General features: G+C 48.4%; 1 protein-coding gene across 1 annotated transcript; it reads right to left on the bottom strand.

Moving 5' to 3' along the window:
* Positions 1–1,109: 1,109 nt before the first annotated feature.
* Positions 1,110–25,170, bottom strand: LOC144506108 (tubulin alpha-1C chain-like). Its single transcript, XM_078231923.1, has 5 exons — positions 25,091–25,170; positions 21,925–22,147; positions 11,396–11,544; positions 9,097–9,777; positions 1,110–2,364 (listed from the first exon to the last, which is right to left on the bottom strand). Exons 1-5 carry the CDS (start codon positions 25,091–25,093, stop codon positions 2,071–2,073), a joined length of 1,350 nt encoding a protein of 449 aa, XP_078088049.1. The 5' UTR covers positions 25,094–25,170; the 3' UTR covers positions 1,110–2,070.
* Positions 25,171–25,938: the final 768 nt, after the last annotated feature.

Consider the following 25,938-nt stretch of genomic DNA (forward strand, 5'->3'; position numbering starts at 1 on the left):
CAGCATTTGTAAGGAGAGAACAGAGCTGACGTTTCGAGTCCAGATGACCCTTTGTCAAAGCTAAAAGGCATAGCAAGTGGGAGATATTTATACTGCAGGGGGAGAGAATGAAAGATGATTCATAGCCAAATTACATGCGGATGCTGGAATCTTTTCAGAGCTTATCCAGTGTTTAACTCACTGCCACTTCTCTTCCAGGAATGCCTACTCTGAAGAAGTACTGCTCTTCTCTCTGAGTGTTGCATGCGCTGCTCCCAAGGCATTCTCCTCTATATTGGAGAGACCAAGTGTAGACTGGGTGATCGCTTTGCTGAGCACCTTCGGTCTGTGCGCAATCAGGACCCTGACCTTCCGGTTATTTGCCATTTTAACACACGATCCAGCTCCCATGCCCACATGTCTGTCCTTGGTCTGCTGCAATGTTCCAGTGACGCTCAGTGCAAACTGGAGGAACAGCATCTCACCTTCCAGCTCGGCACTTTACAGCCTTCCGGTCTCAACTTCGAATTCAACAACTTCAGATGATTCGCTCTACCCCACCTCCACCCCTTTGTTTTCATTCTATTTTATTGAATTTTTTACTGTTCTCTATCTTTTATTTCTTTATTGTCTTTCTTCATTTTTCTTCCCCCCTCCCCACTCTTTTCCCCCACTTCATTCCCTTTCCCTTACCCCCCCCCGCCCCCCCTTTTCTACATTCTACCTCTGTCCCATTCTCCTCCCACTCCCCCAACATCTTCATCTGTCACAGCTTACAGCTTCTCTGCCGTTTGGCCATTCACACCCGTTATTCTCTCTGTGGATAGCTATTAGCAGTCTTTTCCCCTGGTTTCTGTGGCTATGACTCATCTTTCATTCCCTCCCCCTGCAGTATAAATATCTCCCACTTTCTAAGCCTTTTAACTTTGACAAAGGGTCATCTGGACTCGAAACATCAGCTCAGTTCTTTTCTCTCCTTACAGATGCTGCCAGACCTGCTGAGATTTTCCAGCATTTTCTCTTTTGGTTTCAGATTCCAGCATCCGCAGTAATTTGCTTTTATCAAGGTTCTTGTGTTACGTCCTGCTGTAGCAGGTAATCGAAGGAAGTAAAGCACAGGCAGTGTTTTAAAAAGAACACTCACACACACACTCTTTTATTCAACAAACAGTTTATCAACACACACGAACTTTAAAATGACAACATGTGTAAACCGTGCAAACATCGGTAATCGAAGAATGCAAAGCCAAAAGAGTTGCATTCATATAGCACCCGCTAGTACCTCCAGATATCCCAAAGCACTTCACAGCCAATAAAACACTTCTTGAAGTGCAGTCACTGTTGTCAGGTAGGGGCAAGGGGGCAGCCAATTTGTGCATAGTAAGCTCCCACAGACTGCAACGAAGACTGTGGACGGGTAATCTGTTTAGCTAGTGTTGAATGGGCAGTGTGGGGTGGGTGGGTGGGAGGGGGAATGGTGGGAAGGATATCGACCTAGATACTTGCAAAGGAACTGCAACCCCCCTCCTGTTATTCCCCCTTTTTGGATATGTGCAATGCGCCGTGCCGTGCTCTCCGGAAATTTGGGAGGCCTCTTCAGATGGACCAAGGCCGCGAGGAAATCTCGTCCCCTCAGAGCGCATGGGTCCCCAGTGCTGCAACACATCAAGAGGGTTGTCTTTCAGGCTAAGTGTAGCCAACCCCACCCTCATCGCCCTCCCCTTTCGTCCCTGCTTCTGCCAAAGATCGTATGGCTACTATGGGAATTACACTGGGGGAGGGAGGGAGGGCGGCAAAGTTGGTGTCCATTGGGCTCAATATTCAATGCAAACCCCCTCCCCACCCCCCGCCCCCCAACACACACACACAAACCAATATCAGTGAACAAAAAATGCACTCATTTGTCTCCTTGCTGCATGTGGGATCTTGCTGTGCAGAAACTGGGCCGCCTGCCCTCTTCTACGTTCACAACGGAGGCTGCCCTTCAAAGGTAGTAAATTTGCTTGACCGGGTGACGCTTTTTAAGCGTTTCTTTCACATTGTTCGTGGTGATGGTGGGCGACTGACGCTGAATGTTTCAACATTGTTACCTTACTCTTTCTCTGACAGAAAGTCCAGGTAGCTAGAGTCAATGCCCACTTCCTCGTAATCCCTCTCGAGCGAGGCCATGTCCTCCCGAGCATCCTGGAACTCCCCTTCCTCCAGCCCCTCCCCCACGTACCAGTGCACGAAGGCCCGTTTGGCATACATCTTGTCAAACTTGACGTTCAGGCGGGTCCAGGCCCCGGCGATGGCGGTGGTGTTGCTCAGCATGCAGATGGCACGGGGCACCCTGGGCAGATCGCCCCCTGGTACCATTGTCGGGGGCCGGTGGTTGATGCCAACCTGCCAGAAGGAGCAATGGCATGAGGTTTGGCTGCTGCACACAAGGTTTCTATCGTTTATCTCACTCATGCTCTCTCTCCCAGTCTGTACCCGTCAGAGCGCATTCTCACAGGCCTGTACCCCAGTGACCCTATACCCATGGTATCCTGTACCCCACTAACCCTGTACCCATGGTATCCTCTACCCCAGTGAACCTGTTCCCCTTTGTATCCTGTACCACAATGAGTTAGTACCCATTAACCTGTACCCCAATGACTCTGTGCCCATGGTATCCTTTACCCCAGTGAACCTGTACCTATTAACATGTACCCATTAACCTGTACACCAGTGAACCTGTACCGATGGTATCCTGTACCCCAGTGAGTCTGTACCCGGCACGGTAGCACACTGGTTAGCACTGCTGCTTCACAGCTCCAGGGACCTGGGTTCGATCCCTGGCTTGGGTCACTGTCTGTGCGGAGTTTGCACATTCTCCTCGTGTCTGCGTGGGTTTCCTCCGGGTGCTCCGGTTTCCTCCCACAGTCCAAAGATGTGCGGGTTAGGTTGATTGGCCATGCTAAAAAAAAAATTGCCCCTTAGTATCCTGGGATGCGTAGATTAGAGGGATTAGCAGGTAAAATATGTAGGGATATGGGGGTAGGGCCTGGGTGGGATTGTGGTTGGTGCAGACCCGATGGGCCGAATGGCCTCTTTCTGTACTGTAGGGTTTCTACCCATTAACCTGTACACCAGTGACCCTGTATCCATGATATCCTGCACCCCAGTGACTCTGTATCCATGGTATCCTGTACGCCAGTGACCCTGTATCCATGGTATTCTTTACCCTAGTGAACCTGTACCTGGGGTATCCTGTACCCCAATGATCCTGTACCCATAAGAACATAAGAACATAAGAAATAGGAGCAGGAGTAGGCCATCTAGCCCCTCGAGCCTGCCCTGCCATTCAATAAGATCATGGCCGATCTGAAGTGGATCAGTTCCACTTACCCGCCTGATCCCTATAACCCCTAATTCCCTTACCGATCAGGAATCCATCTATCCGTGATTTAAACATATTCAACGAGGTAGCCTCCACCACTTCAGTGGGCAGCGAATTCCAGAGATTCACCATCCTCTGAGAGAAGAAGTTCCTCCTCAACTCTGTCCTAAACCGACCCTCTATTTTGAGGCTGTGCCCTCTAGTTCTAGTTTCCTTTCTAAGTGGAAAGAATCTCTCCATCTCTACCCTATCCAGCCCCTTCATTATCTTATAGGTCTCTATAAGATCCCCCCTCAGCCTTCTAAATTCCAACGAATACAAACCCAATCTGCTCAGTCTCTCCTCATAATCAACAGCCCTCATCTCTGGTATCAACCTGGTGACCCTTCTCTGCACTCCCTCCAAGGCCAATATATCCTTCCGCAAATAAGGGGACCAATACTGCACAGCTCCAGGGACCTGGGTTCGATTCCTGGCTTGGGTCAGTGTCTGTGCGGAGTTTGCACATTTTCCTCGTGTCTGCGTGGGTTTCCTCCGGGTGCTCCGGTTTCCTCCCACAGTCCAAAGATGTGCGGGTTAGGTTGATTGGCCATGCTAAGAAAAATGGTATCGTGTCCCCAGTGAACCTATACTTGCGGTATTCTCTACCCGAGTGACCTTGTACCCATGATGTCCTGGACCCTAGTGAACCTGTACCCATGGTATCCTGTACCGAGGGTGTCCTGTACCCAGGAATCATAGAATTCCTACAGCACAGAAGAACACCATTCAGCCCATCAAGCCTGCACTGACAACAATCCAACCCTGGCCCTATCCCAGTAACCCCATGTATTTACCCTGCTAATCTGATTGACACAAGGGGCAATTCAGCATGACCAATCAACCAACCTGTACATCTTTGGACTGTGGGAGGAAACCGGAGCACCCAGAGGAAACCCAAGCAGACATGGGGAGAACATGCAAACTCCACACAGTCACCTGAGGCCGGAATTGAACCTGGGTCCCTGGCACTGTGAGGCAGCAGTGCTAACCACCGTGTTGCCCCAATCAAATCTACTCCAGCTACTCCTCCAGCCCATTCAGTAATTGGCTATGGATCAGGGTTTAAAGTTAATAGTGTCACACGTAAGCTTACATTAATACTGTAATGAAGTTACTGTGAAAATTCCCTAGGGAATTACCCCAGTGAACGTGTATTGAGGGTATGCTGTACCCAAGGTTTTTTGTACCCCAGTGAAACTGTACCCAGAATATCCTGTACCCATGGCATCCTGTACCCAGGGTAACTAGTACCCCATGGTATCCTGTACACATGCTATCCTGTACCCAGGGTAACCTGTACCCATTAGAATGTGTAACCATGAGAGACTGTACCCAGTGTATCCTTTACCCACTAGGACCTGTACTCATCAGAGACTGTACCCATTAGAATGTGTAATCATGAGAGACTGTACCAAGGATATCCTGTACTCAGGGCATCACTGCACCCTTGAGAGGCAGGACGGGGAATTCAGAAGGCTGGGTAAATAATCCAAAGATGTGAATTCATATCTCACTGTGGCTGATGGGGTACGGGGTTGTTTGTGGGGCGGGGTGGGTAGAATTTCAATTTGATTAATTACATAAATAAGTAACTAAAATGTAGTCTGAATAACAATGAGCCAGAAGCTGCTGGATTTCCATAAAATCCCATTTGGTTCTCTAATGACCCCTTTAGGGAAGAGGAAATCTGCCATCCTTACCCCGGTCTGGCCTACATGTGACTCCAGATGCCCCACAATAACATCAATGTTGTCGACTCTTAACTGTCCCCGCGGAAATGACTCAAACCAGACACTCAGTTTATGGAATCACAGAATGCCTACAGTGCAGAACAGGCCATTCGGTCCATCGAGTCTGCACTGACTCTCTGACAGAGTATCTTATCCAGGTCTCCCCACCCCTCTTCTCCCCCCCCCCCCCCCCCCCGCCCGTCCCATCCTATCCTCATAACCCCACACATTTCCCATGGCGAATCCAGCTAGCCTACAGATCTTTGGACACTAAGGGACAATTTAGCATGGCCAATCCATCTAACCTGTGCATCTTTGTTTTAAAGTCTAAGTTTATTTATTAGTGTCACAAGTAGGCTGACAATACTGCAATGAAGTTTCTGTGAAAATCCCCTACTCCAGCGCCTGTTCGGGTACACTAAGGGAGAATTTAGCATGGCTGATGCACCTAACCAGCATGTCTTTCGGACTGTGGGAGTAAACCGGAGCACCCAGAGGAAACCCACGCAGACACGGAGAGAACGTGCAGACTCCGCACAGATAGTGACCCAAGCTGGGAATGGAACCCGGGTCTCTTGGTCTGCGGTGAAGCAGCTGTGTTAGCCACTGTGCCACCGTGCTGCCCTTTTGGACATTAAGGGGAAATTTAGCATGGCCAATCCACCTAACCTGCACATCTTTGGACTGGAGGAGGAAACCGGAACACCCGTAGGAAACGCACACAGACACGGGGAGAGTGTGCAGACTCCACACAGCCAGTCATTCAAGGCCGGAATCGAACCCGGTCCCTGGCGCCGTGAGGCAATAGTGCTAAACCTTTGTGCCACCATGCTGCCCAAAAACAGCCTGTACAATGCAATTGGCCTGGGACACCTTATTCGAAATGCTCCTGCAGTGTGACAGCAAGATTTTGGAACTCACCATCACAGTCACCACGATCGCCTTAAGACAGGTGAGCCTCTTTGGCCAGTATGGGAATCAAACACACAATTTTGGCCTCATCAGTACCACCGTCTAACCATCTGAGTTAACTGGCCAAGTTGAAGAGGCATTTCGGGATGGGTAATGAATGCTGGCCTCGCCTTGGCCACAGTCAGTCAGCCAAGAGTCATTACAGCTCCCAAGAAAGCTTTTCGGCCCATCGATTCCAGACTAGCTCTCCTGTACACCAATTCACTCAGTCCCCATTCTGCCTCTCCATTTCCCCCCTCCCCCCCCGGCTCTTTCCCCCTATCCCTGCAAGATTATTTCCCCTCAAGTGCCCCGTGCTATTCTCCTTCGAAACCGTTCATCGTCTCCACCACAGCGAGTTCCAGATTGATGCACATGTTGCGGGGGAAAAAAAAGTTTAGTCACATCCTTCTCTGGCCCAAAATCTTATCTGTGCACCTTGCCCCTATCCCCACCGTGACCCTTGTACCATCAGCCAATGGGTTCTTCCTTTACGTTCTCTAAACCTGCCTTAATCGTGTCCGCTCTCTGTCGATTCTGTCCTCAATCTCCCTTCACTCCAAGGAGAACAACTCCAACTTTTCCCCAACCAAACCTTGTCCCTAAACTACCTCCTCCTCCACCACCATCCCTGGAACCATTCTGGTAAATTTCCCTCCGCACTCACTCGAGGACCCTCACATTCTGCACAAAGTGGCGACTACACCAGGACCCGATACTCTCGTTGGGACCTGACCAGAGCTTTGTATCGCTCCAGCATTGACTACCCAGCTTTTGTACTCGATGCCTCTGTTTCTCAAACCCGATGTCCCATGTGCAGAATCACAGAATTGTCATGACGCAGAAGGAGGCCACCGGCTCTCCAAACGAGCAACATGACTTAGTGCCAGTCTTTTTGCCCGGAATCCCTTGCCCATTGCTTCTATTGAGGTAGTCATCCAATGCCCTCTCGAATGCCTCGATTGAACCTGCCTCCACCACACTTCCAGGTGGAACATCCAGTGCTGAAGCACTCGTCCTGTGAAAAGGTGACATCTGCTTTTTCTGCAAATCATTTTAGATCTGTGTCCCCTCTCGTTCTCCATCCTTTTACTAAGGGGGAACTGTTCTTCCTGTCTACTCTGTTCAGCCACCTCCACCCCCCCCCGCCACCCGCCCCCCCCCCCGCCTCCCGTGATTTTGGACATCTCTATCAGATCTCCTCTTAGCCTACTCCTCTCTGAGAAGAACATTCCCAACAGTCTCCGATCTGTCCTTGTAACTGAAGCTTGTCATCCCTGTAAACCATTCACATTTGTTAACATTTGTTTCGTTGCCAACTCATCGAGTCATCGAGTTTACAGCATGCAAACAGGCCCTTCAGCCCATGTCACCTTTTTTTAAACCCCTAAGCGAATCCCAATTGCCCGCGTTTGGCCCATATCCCTCTATACCCATCTTACCCATGTAACTGTCTAAACGCTTTATAAAAAACAAAATTATACCCGCCTCTACTACTACCTCTGGCAGCTTGTTCCAGACACTCACCACCCTCTGCGTGAAAAAATTGTCCCTCACTCTGTGTGGAGTTTGCACGTTCTCCCCGTGTCTGCGTGGGTTTCCTCCAGGTGCTCCGGTTTTCACCCACAGTCCAAAAATACGCAGTTTAGGTTGATTGGCCATGCTGAATTGTCCCTTAGTGTCCAAAGATGTGCAGGCTAGGTGGTTTGGCCATGCTATATTGCCTCTTAGTGTCCAAAGATGTGTAGATGAGCTGTTGTAAATGTGTGGGGTTACGGAGACAGAGCGGGGGAGAGGGCCTGGGTAAGATACTCTGTGTCAGAGTGTCGGTGCAGACTCAATGGGCCGAATGGCTTCCTTCTTGGTGGAAGAGTCAATTACTAGAGGGCACAGGTTTAAGGTGCAATGGGCAAGGTTTAAAGGAAATGTACGAGGCAGACTTTTTACACAGAGAGTAGTGGGTGCCTGGAACTCATTGCCGGGGGAGGTAGTGGAAGCGGGTACGGTAGTGACTTTTAAGGGGCATCTTGACAAGTACATGAATAGAGTCATAGAGGTTTACAGCATGGAAACAGGCCCTTCTCCCGAACTTGTCCATGCCGCCCTTTTTTTTTTAAAACCCCTAACCTAATCCCAATTGCCCGCATTTGGCCCATATCTCTCTCTACCCATCGTACCCATGTAACTATCTAAATGCTTTTTAAAAGACAAAATTGTACCCGCCTCTACTACTACCTCTGGTAGCTTATTCCAGACACTCACCACCCTCTGTGTGAAACAATTGCCCCTCTGGACACTTTTGTATCTCTCCCTTCTCACCTTAAACCTATGCCCTCTAGTTTTAGACTCCCCTACCTTTGGGAAAAGATATTGACTAGCTGATCATTATTTTATAGACCTCTATAAGTTCACCCCTCAGCCTTCTACGCTCCAGAGAAAAAAGTCCCAGTCTATCCAGCCTCTCCTTATAACTCAATCCATCAAGTCCCGGCAGCATCCCAGTAAATCTTTTCTGCACTCTTTCTAGTTTAATAATATCCTTTCTATAATAGGGTGACACAGAATTGCATACAGTATTCCAAGTGTGGCCTTACCAAAGTCTTGTACAACTTCAACAAGACATTCCAACTCCTGTATTCAATGTTCTGACCGATGAAACCAAGCATGCCGAATGCCGCCTTCACCATTCTGTCCACCTGTGACTCCACTTTCAAGGAGCTATGAACATGTACCCCTAGATCTCTTTGTTCTGTAACTCTCCTCAACGCCCTACCATTAATTGAGTAAGTCCTGCCCTGGTTCAATAGGATGGGAATAGAGGGATATGGTCCCCGGAAGGGTAGGGGGTTTTAGTTCAGTCGGGCAGCATGGTCAGTGCAGGCTTGGAGGGCCGAAGGGCCTGTTCCTGTGCCGTAATTTTATTTGTTCTTTGTTCAGCACTGTAGGGATTCTATGCTTTATCTTTCAGTCTGTGCCCTCTGAATCTCCACCTCCCTACGGAAAGAGCTTCTCTCCTCGGAGATGACCTACCTTGAATCCAGTCGGGCACCAATCAACAAAATTGACGGTGTGCTTGTTCTTAATGGTGGTGATGGCGGAGTTCACCTCCTTGGCCGGCACGTCTCCGCGGTACAGCATGCAGCACGCCATGTACTTGCCATGGTGGGGGTCGCACTTCACCAACTGGCTGTCCGTCCGGAAACAGGCGTTCGTGATCTTTGTCGTGCTGTGGTGGTTGCTGTACTGCACCCCTTTGGGTATCAGGGGGGCGTAGGTCACCAGCGGGAAGTGGATGCGCGGGTAGGGCACCAGGTTGGTCTGGAACTCTGCCAGGTCCACGTTCAGGGCGCCCTCGAAGCGCAGCGAGGCGGTGACGGAGGAGACCACCTGCGCCACCAGCCGGTTGAGGTTGGTGTAGCTGGGCTGCTCGATCTCAAGGTTGCGCCGGCAGATGTCGTAGATGGCCTCGTTGTCCACCATGAAGGCGCAGTCGGAGTGCTCGAGGGTGCAATGGGTGACCAGCACGGCGTTGTAGGGCTCGACCACAGCAGTGGAGATCTGAGGAGCCGGGTAAACAGAGAACTCCATCTTGGTTTTCTTGCCGTAGTCGACGGAGAGCCTCTCCATCAGGAGGGAGGTGAAGCCTGAGCCAGTGCCACCCCCAAAGCTGTGGAAGATGAGGAAACCCTGCAGCCCGGTGCACTGGTCGGCCTGTCGGGGGAAGGAAAGAACAACAAGGCTGAGAAGGGTTCAACTCTGAGGAAAGGGTCGCACAGATCAGACTTGTGTTCCCTCGAGTGTCAAAGATTAAGGGGATGATCTGATCGAGTTCTTGGCGGGGGAGGATGGTTTGAGATGATTAAACGATTTGATATGGTCGATGGAGGGAAACTGTTTCCTCTGTTGAGGAAGTTGGGGGCGGGAGGGCAGGAAGAGTCTAAAACAGGGGAGGCGCAACCTTCAAAATGAGAGCCAGGTTCCTTCAAGGTGACTTCAGGAACTACTTCCTCGCACGAAAGGAAGGGGAAATCTGGAACTGTCGAAGCTGGAGAGGGAGGCGGGAGTCAACTGGAGATTTCAAACCTGAGATTGATCAATTTCTGTTGGGAAAAGGGGAGGAGGGGGAGGTGATTAAAGGTGCTGGAACCAAGGCAGGTGGATGGAGTTGAGATACAGATCAGAAGTGATCTGGCTGAATGGTGAAAAAGGCTCTCCTGGAGCTGAATGGGCCTCCCCCTGTTCCTGTGTGACAGGTTCGAGAGAGGGGCTGAATGGGCCTCCTCATGTTCCTATACAACAGCTTTGAGAGGGGCTAAATGCCCCCCCCCCCCGTTCCTGTGTAACAGGCTCGAGAGGGGCTGAATGGCCCTCCCCCTGTTCCTGTGTAACAGGCTCGAAAGGGGAGCTGAATGGGCCTCCTGCTGTTCCTGAGTAACAGACTCGAGAGGGGCTGAATGGCCTCCCCCTGTTCCTGTGCAACAGGCTCCAGAGGGGCTGAATGGGCTTCCTCCTGTTCCTGTGTAACAAGCTCGAGAGGGGCTGAATGGGTCTCCTCCTGTTCCTGTGTAACAGGCTCGAGAAGGGTTGAATGGGCCTCCTCCTGTTCCCTGTAACAGGCTCCAGAGGGGCTGAATGGGCCTCCTCCTGTTCCTGTGTAACAGGTTCAAGAGAGAGAGAGAGGGGGGCTGAATGGCCGCCTCCTATTTCTGTGTAACAGGCTTGAGATGGGCTGAATGGGCCTCCTCCTGTTCCCTGTAACAGGCTCAAGAGGGGGGCTGAATGGGCCTCCTCCTGTTCCTGTGTAACAGGTTTGAGGGGGCTGAATGTGTCTCCTCCTATTCCTGTGTATCAAGGATAATTAGGCCACTGTTTCTGAATTGGCGGCCGTGCTTTCAGCTGCCTGAGTTCTAAACTCTGTAATTTCCTCCGTAAATCTTTTTCTCCTCTCTCATTAAGCACTGTTGCATAACTCTCGTGTGAAGTGGCTTGGGAAGGGGTGTTTTATCACAGTAATGGTGCCCTGTTTTTGCGAGCTGATCAGGTTGGCATCTGGGCAAGCAGAACAAGAGGTAGAGGGAATGAGAGAAGTGTCAGGAGTGAAGCTTAAATGACGCCTGGCCAATCAAACTCCTCTTCAAGAACACCCAATCTCCCCTGAACTCAGAATGAGATACAGAGTCACCCTGTCTACTTTTGCTTCAGTGACAAGTTAGATAGACCGTCGGCGTTCATCAGCCAGGTCCACAGAGGATGAGACATGCACCACTTCAAGGGGAGAAACTGTGCACAGGAGGCACCCCCACCGATTTATGTTTCATGAGTGACCTACCACCTTGCGTATGCGATCCAGGACCAGGTCCACCATCTCCTTGCCGATGGAGCAGTGGCCCCGTGCGTAGTTATTGGCTGCGTCCTCCTTGCCAGTGATCAGCTGCTCAGGGTGAAAGAGCTGTCGGTAGGTGCCGGTGCGGACCTCATCTGGGGGACAGGGCAAGGGATAGAGAGTCATTAACGGAGTGCCTCACTCATTGGTCAACACTGGGTTGAAATCTCTGCCACCCTGTGTCCAAATTCGCACCAGTTCCGCTTCCCTGTCAGTGTTAACTGGCCAACATCCAGTTGTATGAACACCCGTATATACGAATTAAGGAGTAGGCACTACACCACTCGGTCCCCTTGAGCCTGCTCCGCTATTCGGTAAGATCATAGCTGATCTGATTGTAACCTCAACCCCACATTCCTGTCAACCCCCAGCCCGTCCCAATAACCCTTCAACCTTCCCCTTCGTTAATCAATGATCTATCTCCCACTGCCTTAGGAATATTCAAAGCTTCCCCCGCCTTCTGAGGAGGAGAGTTCCAGAGAGTTGCCACCCTCTGAGAGGAAAATAACTTCTGATTGTCTCTGTCTTCAATGAGAGACCCTCTTATTTTTAAAATAACCCCGAGTTATAGATCACTGACAAGAACATAGAACATTACAGCGCAGTACAGGCCCTTCAGCCCTCGATGTTGCGCCGACCTGTGAAACCAATCTAAAGCCCATCTAACCTACACTATTCCAATATCATCCATATGTTTATCCAATAACCATTTAAATGCCCTTAATGTTGACGAGTCCACGACTGCTGCAGGCAGGGCATTCCACGCCCTTACTACTCTCTGAGTAAAGAACGTACCTCTGACATCTGTCCTATATCTATCACCCCTCAATTTAAAGCTATGTCCCCTCGTGCTAGCCATCACCATCCGAGGAAAAAGGCTCTCACTATCCACCATATCATAAGACCATAAGACCATAAGACATAGGAGCGGAAGTAAGGCCATTCGGCCCATCGAGTCCACTCCACCATTCAATCATGGTTGATTTCAACTCCATTTACCCGCTCTCTCCCCATAGCCCTTAATTCCTCGAGAAATCAAGAATTTATCAATTTCTGTCTTGAAGACGCTCAACGTCTCGGCCTCCACAGCCCTCTGTGGCAATGAATTCCACAGACCCACCACTCTCTGGCTGAAGAAATTTCTCCTCATCTCTGTTCTAAAGTGACTCCCTTTTATTCTAAGGCTGTGCCCCCGCGTCCTAGTCTCCCCTGTTAATGGAAACAACTTCCCTACGTCCATCCTATCTAAGCCGTTCATTATCTTGTAAGTTTCTATCAGATCTCCCCTCAACCTCCTAAACTCCAATGAATATAATCCCACGATCCTCAGACGTTCATCGTATGTCAGGCCTACCATTCCTGGGATCATCCGTGTGAATCTCCGCTGGACCCGCTCCAGTGCCAGTATGTCCTTCCTGAGGTGTGGGGCCCAAAATTGCTCACAGTACTCCAAATGGGGCCTAACCAGTGCTTTATAAAGCCTCAGAAGTACATCCATGCTTTTGTATTCCAAGCCTCTTGAGATAAATGACAACATTACATTTGCTTTCTTAATTACGGACTCAACCTGCAAGTTTACCTTTAGAGAATCCTGGACTAGGACTCCCAAGTCCCTTTGCACTTTAGCATTATGAATTTTGTCACCGTTTAGAAAATAGTCCATGCCTCTATTCTTTTTTCCAAAGTGTACAACCTCGCACTTGCCCACGTTGAATTTCATCAGCCACTTCTTGGACCACTCTCCTAAACTGTCTAAATCTTTCTGCAGCCTCCCCACCTCCTCAATACTACCTGCCCCTCCACCTATCTTTGTATCATCGGCAAACTTGGCCAGAATGCTCCCAGTCCCGTCATCTAGATCGTTAATATATAAAGAGAACAGCTGTGGCCCCAACACTGAACCCTGCGGGACACCACTTGTCACCGGTTGCCATTCTGAGAAAGAACCTTTTATCCCAACTCTCTGCCTTCTGTCTGACAGCCAATCGTCAATCCATGTTAGTACCTTGCCTCGAATACCATGGGCCCTTCTGATCCATATCTAATCCTCTGATCATCTTGTATGCCTCTATTAAGTCACCTCGTAACCTTCTTCTAACAAAAACAGCCATAAGACCTTCCCACCATACCAGGCAACATCCTGGTAAATCTCCTCTACACCCTTTCCAATGCTTCCACATCCTTCCTATAATGCGGCGATCAGAACTGTACGCAATACTCCAAGTGCGGCTGCACCAGAGTTTTGTACAGCTGCAACATGACATCATGGCTCCGAAACTCAATCCCTCTACCAATAAAAGCGAACACACTGTACGCCTTCTTAACAACCCTATCAACCTGGGTGCCAACTTTCAGGGATCTGTGCACATGGACACCGAGATCTCTCTGCTCATCCACACTACCAAGTATCTTACCATTAGCCCAGTACTCTGTATTCCTGTTACTCCTTCCAAAGTGAATCACCTCACATTTTTCCGCATTAAACTCCATTTGCCACCTCTCAGCCCAGCTCTGCAGCTTATCTATGTCCCTCTGTAACCTGCAACATCCTTCCGCACTGTCCACAACTCCACCGACTTTAGTGTCATCCGCAAATTTACTAACCCATCCTTCTTCGCCCTCATCCAGGTCATTTACAAAAATGACAAATATCCACCCTGTCAAAATCCTCACAGGATCTTCAAGGTTACAATCAAGTTGCCTCTTAACTCCTCGAGGCGCCACCGGGTACAAGTGTCATCTCTCCGCCTTTTCCTCGTAAGATGACCCGCCTGCTCCTGGTTCCAGTTAAGAGGAGCTCGTACAACCCTCCCTATCTCTGTAATCTCCTCCAACCCCTACAACCCTCCCTATCTCTAACCTCCTCCAACCGCTACAACCCTCTCCCCTCCCTATCTCTGTAACCTCCTCCAGCTCCTACAACCCTCCCTATCTGGAACCTCTTCCAGCCCCTACAACCCTCCCTATCTCTGTAACCTCCTCCAACCCCTACAACCCTGCCCCCTCCCTATCACTGTAACCTTCTCCAGCACCTACAACCCCCCATCTCTGTAACTTCCACCAGCCTCTACGACTCTCCCTAACTTTGTAACCTCCTCCAGCCCCTACAACCCTCCCTATCTCTGTAACTTCCTCCAGCCCCTTAAAAGCTCCCAATCTCTGTAACCCTCTCCAGTTCCTACAACTCTCCCTATCTCTGTAACCTCCTCCAGCTCCTACAACCCTCCCTATCTCTATAAACTCCTCCAGCTCCTACAACCCTCCCTATGTCTATAACCTCCTCCAGCCCCTTAAATCCTCTCCATCTCTATAACGTCCTCCAGCCCCTACAACACTCCCTATCTCTGTTGCATCCCCTTACAACCCTCCCTATTTCTGTAACCTCCTCCAGCCGCTAAAACCCTCCCTAGCTCCGTAACATCCTACAACCCTCTGAGATCTCTGCGCTTCTCCAAATCCAACATCTCCCGCATCCTTCGATTCCCATCGCTCCAACATTGGAAGCCGTGCCTTCAGCTGATTGGGGGGACATGTGCTCTGGAATTCCCTCCCTAAACCTCTCCGTCTCTCTCTCTCACCGCCTTTCTCTTCCTTTCAGACTTTCTTTGAACCTGCCCTCTTCAACCGAGCTTTTCAAACACATGTCACAATATCTCCTTATGTGTCTCAGGGGTCACGTTTGTGTCTGTTTCACACTCCTCTGGAGGGGCCCAAGTAACTTTCTAGCCACTTTAAAGGTGTTGTGTATAATTTCAGCTGCCCTTGAAGGGGATAAGATTTGAGGAGAAGTGTACTTGACCCAAAGCAACTCCAACTGCAAAGCTTTCAATCACAAGAGTAGGGGTAGTTCACCAGCTCATAGAAATCATAGAAACATAGAAACATACAGTGCAGAAGACAACAATCCCACCTAGGCCCGAGCCCCGTAACCCCACATATTTACCCTACTCCCTCAAACCTCCGCATCCCAGGACACTAAGGGTGATTTAGCATGGCCAATGCACCTAACCCGCACGTCTTTGGACTATGGGAGGAAACTGGAGCACCCGGAGGAAACCCACGCAGACACGGGGAGAACGTGCAAACTCCACACAGACAGTGACCCAAGCCAAAAATCGAACCCAGGTCCCTGGAGCTGTGAGGCAGCAGTGCTAACCACTGTGCCACCGTGCTGCCCACCCTAATCCACTCTTGCATGTCTTGAACCATCAGTATGGGGAGTCAGTAAGAAGTTGCGTTCCGGAGGGAATCTCTTACCCTGTTCCTCGACTAAGAGGTGCCCTCTGTAGACCCAGGCCCATGGGGCCAGCACTGCCTCACGGCGCCAGAGACCCGGGTTCGATTCTCGGCTTGGGTCACTATCTGTATGGAGTTTGCACATTCTCCCCGTGTCTGCGTGGGTTTCCTCCAGATGCTCCAGTTTCCTCCTGCAGTCCAAAGTTGTTAGGTGGATTGGCCATGCTAAATTGCCCCCTCGTATCAGGGGGACTAGCTAGGGTAAATGCATGGAGATGGGGCCTGGGTGGGATAATGGTCAGTGCAGTCTCGATGGGCTGAATGGCCTCCTTCTGCACTGTGGAAGCTATGATTCTATGAACTTAAATTCAATGAGGACATTGTGGAATTGATAACTAGTCTCAGTAATGGTGAACTTGAATCAATTGTCCCTAAACGCCCGAGGGGAAGTGGTGTCAGAGTAGCAGTATTGTTACCTTTTAGGACTGAGGTTAGGAGAAATGTCTCCACCCAGACAGTGGTGAATGTGTTTCTGTGTCACTGGACTAGTAATCCAGAGACCCCGGGTAATTGTGGGATCCTGTGTATGCTTAGCCCTGTGTGTTTCAGTCTAGACAAAGACGTCATTTTAAGGTATTTCTGCCTAATTACACTTAAATGCGAGACTGTAGGCGTTAACTAACTCTGCTAAACTGACCAATTGTAGCAAACTTGACTCCATGTCAAATCAGAAGGCATGATGGGTTAGCTAAAAATTAACTGCATTCTTGAAGGGTACACAATGCAGGCAAACAACAGTTTCCCATAACAGCAGCTGTGAGGATTGTTTTTCTAGACGGAGACAGCATGCGAAAAACACTTCCAATAACAAGATAAAGCTTGGAGACAGCATGTGAAAAACATTTCTAATAACGAGATAAGGGTTGAAATATATTTTGGTTTTAGAGTGTTCACTTCGGTTAGTTCGCTTTTCTTGATTCTGTCATGTTTATTCTTTAAGTTCTTTTCAATAAAAGGGTGGCACGGTAGCAGTGGTTAGCACTGCTGCTTCACAGCTCCAGGGACCTGGGTTTGATTCCCGGCTTGGGTTGCTGTCTGTGTGGAGTTTGCACATTCTCCTCGTGTCTGCGTGGGTTTCCTCCGGGTGCTCCGGTTTCCTCCCACAGTCCAAAGATGTGTGGGTTAGGTTGATTGGCCATGCTAAAATTGCCCTTAGTGTCCTGAGATGCGTAGGTTAGAGGGATTAGTGGGTAAATATGTCGGGATATGGGGGTAGGGCCTGGGTGGGATTGTGGTCGGTGCAGGCTCGATGGGCCGAATGGCCTCTTTCTGTGCTGTAGGATTTCTATGATTTCTATGATTAAAACTCAGACCAGTGCTGTCCTCTCATCTCTTCAGATGAATGAATGGACCCAACAGTAATGCTCTGGGGACCTGGGTTGAAATCTCGCCATGGCCGATGGTGTAGCTTGAATTCAATTCTTAAAAATCCGTGAAACTGTAATGATGACAAGCAGGCCATTGAGGTTGGCCTATTGGAGAATGAACTCCTTGATTAAGGATCCAATTGATGGGCCAATCAGGGAGTCTTTACCTTGCACTTAACCAGGAGCATCAGTTCCTCTGGCACTCCCCGGAGGTAGACTGCTAGCTGATAGCACTCTGTGTACTGCTGTTAGAGTTGTAAATAAAGGGATTTTGGTGAAGGGACTTCTGTCTTCACAGACTTACTGCAGAAACCATTGCCTATTGTCAGAACAACACATCCGATTCACTAACGTCCCTTAGGGAAAGAAATCTGTCATCCTGACCTGGTGCCTCCAGACCCACTGCAATGTGGTTGACTCTTAAAATGGCCTCTGAAATGACCGAGATACTCAATTCAATGGCAATTAGGGATAGGCAACAAATGCTGGACTTGTTGGTGACGCCCGTACCCAGTGATAGTGTAAAGAACATTTTTAAATCTCTCTTGTAATTTCACTGAGACTACATTTCAAATGCACATTGTTGCCTTGAAAACAACCAAAGATTCTCTGGAATAACAAGGCCAAGTGTCATGCGGAAATTATGCAAATGTTAAATTTTTCACTATTTGCCCAATATGTCTGTGGTATATCGTGAGAAGTTTAACAACACCAGGTTAAAGTCCAACAGGTTTATTTGGTAGCAAAAGCCACAAAAGGTGTGGCTTTTGCTACCAAATAAACCTGTTGGACTTTAACCTGGTGTTGTTAAACTTCTTACTGTGTTTACCCCAGTCCAACGCCGGCATCTCCACATCATGTATATCGTGAAACAGTTTAAAGTTTATTTATTAGTTTCACAAATAGGATTACATTAACACTGCAATGAAGTTACTGTGAAAATTCCCTCGTCGCCACACTCCGGCGCCTGTTCGGGTAACACTGAGGGAGAATTTAGCATAGCCAATCCACCTAACCAGCACGTCTTTCAGACTGTGGGAGGAGCACCAGGAGGAAACCCACACAGGCATGGGGAAAACATGCACAGACAGTGACCCAAGCCGGTATTCGAACCCAGGTCCCTGGCGGTGTGAGGCAGCAGTGCTAACCACTGTGCCACCGTGCCGCCTAGTTTGTGTGAATATGGTTGTTTTTCTTTCTTCATTCATGGGATGTGGGCGTCGCTGGCTGAGCTCGCATTTGTTGCCCATCCCTGAGGGTATTTGAGAGCCAACCACATTGCTGTGGATCTAGAGTCACATGTAGATTAAACCAAGTAAGGACGGCAGATTTCCTTCCCTAAAGAACATTAGTGAACTAGATGGGTGTTTTTAAAGACAATTAACAATGGTTTCATGGTCATCATTAGACTTTTAATTCCAGATTTGTTTTGAATGCAAATTCCACCTTCTGCCAAGGTGGGATTTGAACTCGGGTCTCCAGAGCATTGCCCTTGGTCTCTGGATTGCTAGTCCAGCAATAATACCACGATGCCACTGCCTCTCCTACTGTGAATAACTTAATTAAATTGCAGAGTTCAGAACATCAAAGAGTTCGGTGTAAAGGCAAGTAGTTGGAAGTGGATGAGATAGAGTATACCGAGATGGAGCATGAATGGAAGTTTACATTAGGAAGATAGGGGAAGTGACTTGAATTTAACGATCGTATTTCAATGCAACATGTGCATCGATTTTGGAGCATAAATATAATAACATAACATGAAAGACCTGTAAATCCTGAGAAAGGGAAGAGAAACATAGAAACTAGAAGCAGGAATAGGCTATTCGGCTCTTTGAGTCTGCTCCACCATTCATTATGATCATGGCTAATCATCAAATTCAACATCCTGATCCCTCCCCTCCCCGCCATATCCCTTGATCCCTTTAGCCCCAAGAGCGATATCTAATTTCTTCTTGAAATCACACAATGTTTTGGCCTCAACTACTTTCACCACCCTCTGGGTGAAGAAATTTCTCCTCAGCTCAGTCCTAAAAGGTTTACCCCTTATCCTCAGACTAGTTCTGGACTCCCCCACCATCGGGAATATTCTTTCTGAATCTACCCTGTCTAATCCCATTAGAAATTTTAAATTTTACATGAGATCCCCTCTTATTTGTCTAAAGTTTATTTATTAATTTATTTGTCACAAGTAAGGCTTACATTACACAGCAATGAAGTTACTGTGAAATTCCCCTAGTCACCACACTCTGGCGCCTGTTCGGGTCAATGCACCTAACCAGCATGTCTTTCAGACTGTGGGAGGAAACTGGAGACCCACGCAGACATGGGGAGAACATGCAAACTCCACACACACAGTGACCCAAGCCTGGAATCAAACCCAGGTCCCTGGCACTGTGAGGCCGCAGTGCTAACCACTGTGCCATCGCGCTGCCCACTAGGGCGGCACGGTAGCACAGTGGTTAGCACTGCTGCTTCACAGCTCCAGGGTCCCGGGTTCGATTCCCGGCTCGGGTCACTGTCTGTGTGGAGCTGGAAAATTCTCCTCGTGTCTGCGTGGGTTTCCTCCGGGTGCTCCGGTTTCCTCCCACAGTCCAAAGATGTGCGGGTTAGGTTGATTGGCCAGGTTAAAAATTGCTCCTTAGAGTCCTGGGATGTGTGGATTAGCGGGTAAATATGTGGGGGTAGGGCCTGGGTGGGATTGTGGTCGGTGCAGACTCAATGGGCTGAATGGCCTCCTTCTGCACTGTAGGGTTTCTATGATTTCTAAATGCGAACGAATACAATCCTAACTGACTTAGTCTCTCCTCATATGAACGTAGAACAATAAAGCTAAAAATGAAAGAGAAAATATGTATTTAAAGAGGGGTGGAAGACTGTTGGCTGGTGTGAGCTTGAAGCAGGGCAGTGAATAAGCTGCTACTGTCACCCTCAGAGAAATGTTTGGGTCTGCAAGGTTTTGATACGAGTCTTGTCTCGGTATTGAATGAGAGAAAAGGGGGAAAGCTTGTGTAAGAATTCACCAATGGCAAAAGCAGAAATGTGGCGCTATTACTGGAATTTTCTAGATTAAAATCTATGAGGACTGTTTATTGGAAAGGATTTTTAGTTCTATGTAAATTAAATTTTAAAAAATTAGGAAATGTTTGTAGAAGTACTCTTAACTATGTAAATGTAATCTTGTGTCTCGAAGGTTTTTTTCTTTTCCTTTTTTAATAGATGTTTAAATTTAGTTTGTAAAATCTTCACAAGTGGTTTGCAATTCTTTCTCCTGACTTAAGATATCTTCTTATCAAATATTTGGTTTATTCGGCCTTCCAGAAGGCTGACGACAAATTCCCACATAAGAGATTAGCACGTAAAATAAAAGTGCATGGGGTTGGGGGTAGTGTATTGGGATGGATAGAAAACTGGTTGGCAGACAGCAAAGAAAGAGTAGGAATGATGTGGAGTTGTCGGCGTTGGACTGGGGTAGGCACAGTAAATAGTCTCACAATACCAGGTTAAAGTCCAACAGGTTTATTTGGTAGCACAAGCTTTCGGAGCTCTGCCCCTTCATCAGGACACTCACCTGATGAAGGGGCAGTGCTCCGAAAGCTCGTGCTACCAAATAAACCTGCTGGACTTTAACCTGGTGTTGTGAGACTACAAAGAGTAGGGAAAACCAGCTCTTTTTAAAATGCCAGACAGTGACTTCTGGGGTAGCGCAGGGATCAGTACTAGGACCCCAACTATTCATGATATACATTAATGACTTAGATGGGGGAACTAAAAGTAATATATCCAAGTTTGCTGATGACACAAAGCTGGGTTGGATGGTGAGCTGTGAGGAGGATGCAGAGATGCTTCAGTATGATATGGACAAGTTGAGTGAGTGGGCAAATGCATGGTAAATGCAGTTTAATGTGGATAAATGTGAGGTTATCCACTTTGGTAGCAAAATGGGAAGGCAGATTATTATCTGAATGGTCATTAGTATGAGGATCTTTACCTGGGTGTCCTTGTGCACCAGTCACTGAAGGTAAGCATGCAGGTGCAACAGGCAGTAAAAAAGGCAAATGGTATGTTGGCCTTCATAGTGAGAGGATTCGAGTACTGGAGCAGGGATGTCTTGATGTAATTGTATAGGGCCCTGCTGAGGCTGCACCTGGAATATTGTGTGCCGTTTTGGTCTCTATTTGAGGATGGATATTCTTATTGTAGAGGGAGTGCAGAGAACATTTACCAGCCTGATCCCTGGGATGGCGGGACTGACGTATGAGGATCGATTGAGTCAGTTATGATTGTATTCACTGGAGTTCAGAAGAATGAGGGAGTGAGAAACCTATGCAAACAGGACTAGACAGGGTAGATGCAGGAAGGGTGTTCCCGATAGTGGGAGTGTCCAGAATCAGGGGGGTCACAATCTGAGGATACAGAGTAGAGCGTTTAGGACTGAGATGAGGAGAAATTTCTTCACCCAGAAGTAGTCAGCCTGTGGAATTCACTACCACAGAAAGTAGTTGAGGCCAAAACATTGTAAGTTTTCAAGGAGCAGTTGGATATAGCTCTTGGGGTGAAGGGAACCAAAGGATATGGGGGGAAGGCGGGATCAGACTATTGAGTTGGATGATCAGCCATGATCAGAATGAATGGCAGAGCAGACTCGAAGGGCCTAATGGCCTTCTCCTGCTCCTATTTTCTATGATTCTTTGTTCATACCAATTGCAAAATCATTGCGGTATCTTGTTCAGGTTTCCCTTTTGGATTTGCACAGCCTGCCACTTCATAACATAGACAATGAGTTTAGCGACAGTCATCGACAAGAAATCTTACCGATCACAGTGGGCTCCAGATCTATAAACACCGCTCGGGGAATGTGTTTACCCGCTCCCGTCTCACTGAAGAAGGTGTTGAAGGAGGCGTCGACGACTCTGGAGTTCTTGCAAGTACGCATTTTTCCATCCGGTTTGATTCGGTGCTCCAAGCAGTACAGTTCCCAGCAAGCATTGCCAATCTGCACACCAGCCTGGCCAATGTGGAGCGAAAGACACTCCCGCTACAATGGTGAGAACGTTTGATTATTTACACGGTTGTGGTGGGCAGTGCTTCAGCAGGTAAGTGGGAGGGTGGAAACTAGATGAATGTGTGCGTGTGGGGGTTGTGAAACGGCCACTTGCTGTCTGTCACGCATAGTGTGTACCCCCCCTCCCCATCCCTCCCCTCCCTGTGAAATTATCTGTTGACTCCCTCCCTTATGTGGCTCTGCCACAGAATCATAGATTCTCACAGTGCAGAAGAGGCCCTTCGGCCCATTGAATCCGCACCGACATGTGAGAAACACCTGACCTCCCACCTAATCCCATTTGCCAGTGCTTGGCCCATAGCCCTGAATGTTATGATGCGCCAAGTGCTTATCCAGGTACTTTTTAAAGGATGTGAGGCAACCCGCCTCCACCACTCTCCCAGGCAGCATATTCCAGATAAAAGTTTTCCCCACACCACCCCCCTGAACCGCCTACCCTTCACCTTGAACCGATGTCCCCTCGTGACTGACCCTGCAACAAAGAGAAACAGCTGCTCCTTATCCACTCTGTCCATGCCCCTCATAATCTTGTACACCTCGGTCAGGTCGCCCCTCAGTCTTCTCTGCTCCAACGAAAACAACCCAAGCCTATCTGACCTCTCTTCATAACTTAAATGTTCCATCCCAGGCAGCATCCTGATGAATCTCCTCTGCAACCCCTCTAGTTCTCTGCTCTGTTTCTGATTTCCCCAACCACTGTATGCTGCCCTCTTGCCCTGCCCACTCTCTTTTTTTACCCACACTTATCCTTGCGCTGCTCACTCATAGAATCCCTACAGTGCCATTCAGTCCATCGAGTCTGCACCGACACAATCCCACCCAGACTCTATTCCTGTAACCCCATATATTTACCCCGCTAATCCTCCTGACACTGGGGTCAATTTAGCATAACCAATCCACCTAACCTGACCATCTTTGGACTGTGGGAGGAAACTGGAGCACCTGAAGGAAACCCACGCAAACAAAGGGAGAATGTGTAACCTCCACATAGACAATCACCCAAGGCTGGAATTGAATGCGGGTCCCTGGCGCTGTGAGGCAGCAATGTGAACCACTGTGCCACCATATCCCCTCAAACTCCGTGCCCATCTCCCTCACTCTATTGCCAAGCTCGCTCTGTTTATGCCCCTGTCCTCTTCATCATTCCCGGTCCCACTCTGTTTTTCATTCACTGCCTGACACCCTCTATAGACTTTCGTGATGTGTCCTCCTCTCTTTCGCAGCCTGTGCCTGAACCCTCAGAAGAGTACAGAACTTAGGAGCCGCAGCAAGCCATCCACCCCTACGAAACAGCTCTGTGAGTCACGAAGATCATGGCTGATCCCCCAGTAACCTCAACTCCCCTTTCATGTCCCCAAGTTCACCCTCGGAATCCCCTATCGATCAAGAATCCATCTTGGAACATAAGAACATAAGAACTAGGAACAGGTGTAGGCCATCTAGCCCTCGAGCCTGCTCCGCCATTCAATAAGATCATGGCTGATCTTTTCGTGGACTCAGCTCCAATTATCCAGCCACTTACCATAACCCTTAATTCCTTTACTGTTCAAAAATGTATCTATCCTTGCCTTAAAAACATTCAATGAGGTAGCCTCAACTGCTTCACTGGGCAGGGAACTCCACAGATTCACAACACTTTGCGTGAAGAACTTCCTCCTCATCTCAGTCCTAAATCTGCTTCCCCTTATTTTGAGGCTACGCCCCGTGGTTCTAGTTTCACCCGCCAGTGGAAACAACTTCCCAGCTTCTATCTTATCTATTCCCTTCATAATCTTATATGTTTCTATAAGATCTCCCCTCATTCTTCTGAATTCCAATGAGTATAGCGCCAGTCTACTCATTCTCTCCTCATAAGTCAACCCTCGCAACTTCAGAATCAACCTAGCAATCAATCTTGAATAACTTCAATGCCCCAGCCTCCACTGCTTCCCAGGGAAGGGATTAATTGGTGTCCTGCTCCCTCACTCGTGATGTCTCAAACTATTCTGAAGGCTAACGTCCTCCCACACTCCTCCTCACTATTGAGAATCGCATCCTCACCGTCAATCCTTCCGGCCACCTATTCAGGCAAGGCCCCTCCTCCTTCTGTGCTTCCTTGCCCTCACATTCTTATTTAAATCAATCTTGGGATGTGAGCATTGCTGACTTGGCCAGCAATTGTTGCCCATTCTTAAATGCCCCTTCAGAAGGTGGTGGTGAATTGTCACCATGAGCCGCTGCAGTTACATGTGGTGTAGGTACACCCACAATGCTGTTAGGGAGGGTGTTGCAGGATTTTGACCCAGTGACCGTGAAGACATGGCTGATATATCTCCATGTCAGTATGGTGTGTGTGTGTGTGTGGGTGGGGTGGGAGGGCACCAGATGGCAATGTCCCCATATGTCTGTTGCCCTTGTCCTTCTAGGCAGTAGACGTTATGGGTTTGGGTGGCACTGTCGAAGGAGCTGTGATGAGTTTCTGCAATGCATCGCGTAGATGGGACACAGTGCTGTTGCTATGTGTAGAGGGAGTGAATGTGGTGATGGGGCTGCTTTGTCCTGGATGGTCTTGAGCTTCTCGAGTGTTGTCGGAGCCGCACTCATCCAGGCAAGTATTCCATGACACTCCTGCCTTGTGCCTTGTAGATAGTGGGCAGGCTTTTGGGGGGGGGGGGGGGGGGGGGGGAGTCAGGAGGAGAGTTATTCTCCACAGGATTCCCAGCCTCTGATCTGCTCTGGTAGCCATAGTATCTGTATAGCTGGTCCAGTTAAATATCTGGTCAATGGTAATGCCTGGGATGTTGATAGTGGGGGGTAATTGTATCCAGTTCTGGGTGTTTCACATTGGGAAAGATGTGAAATCTTTAGTGGGAGAGTGTGCAGATAGATTCATGAGAATAATTCCAGGTATGAGGAACCCGCCCGCTGGACACTCACCATCTTGTGCTATTGTTCCTGTTGCGTATCAAGAAATTACCTCCCTGACTCCTGTGGTACAGATAGCGGCCACCCTAGGATACGCTCACTCCAACAGCAAGGCTTCTGATTTGTCACCGGTGAGAATCCTCGCAGTCAGGTCATCTCTAATTAGCTGCTGTGCAAAATGGAGCAAGAATTATAGCAAACAATGATGGATGTAGTGTGATGATAGTAGTTGCTATATTTATGCTTAAGGGGGACATTTTAAAATTCAGCTTTTTTCCACAGGCAGTCAGTTTGTCTGGAAAGAATACAGCTCAGATGTTGGGAGAGCAGGATAATTATTCATTTTAGCCATGTCGTGTTTACTTAGAAGAGAGCGAATGGATTTTTGTTTATAAATGGAGATCCCCCCTGGGGTTTTTGATTAGGTTGATTGACAGGGTCCCGTGATGATGTGGTTAATGGGAGGGGTAGGTTTGTAACAGAGAAACAGCTTTCAGTTCTGCCAGGGGTTTGTTCAAAGACAGAGGCCTGCAAGTGGCTCTGAAACATTCTCTCTCTCTGAAAGCTTCTGGATTGTCTGCACTTATTATCTAATAATAAGTGTAGACAGAAGTATAGACAGAAATATAGCAAGTTGGTTGCTATATTTCTGGTTGCTAACTGTATTTAAAGTGCAATTTTAAGTCTGTAAGAGAATGTTGCTTATTTGGAACTGAAAGAGTGATAAGTTAGAGATTAGAGTTGTTTCTTTTCATTGTTTTAACTGTAGTTCAACTATTAAGAGTTAAGCTGCTTCATTATGTTCGGGCGAGACTTAAACTGTTACTAAATACAATTTGTTTCATTATAAAAGATCCTAA

Source organism: Mustelus asterias, chromosome 17 (genome assembly GCF_964213995.1).
Source record: "Mustelus asterias chromosome 17, sMusAst1.hap1.1, whole genome shotgun sequence".
In the NCBI taxonomy this organism is placed as follows: domain Eukaryota; kingdom Metazoa; phylum Chordata; class Chondrichthyes; order Carcharhiniformes; family Triakidae; genus Mustelus; species Mustelus asterias.

Bases quoted from the DNA above. Each gene is read 5' to 3' on its own strand.
- LOC144506108 (XM_078231923.1), bottom strand. The intron at 11,545-21,924 runs GTAAGATTTCTT...CCTGTCCCCCAG, and splicing joins TCTGGAGCCCACTGTGATCG to ATGAGGTCCGCACCGGCACC. The intron at 9,778-11,395 runs GTAGGTCACTCA...TTCCCCCGACAG, and splicing joins TGGATCGCATACGCAAGGTG to GCCGACCAGTGCACCGGGCT.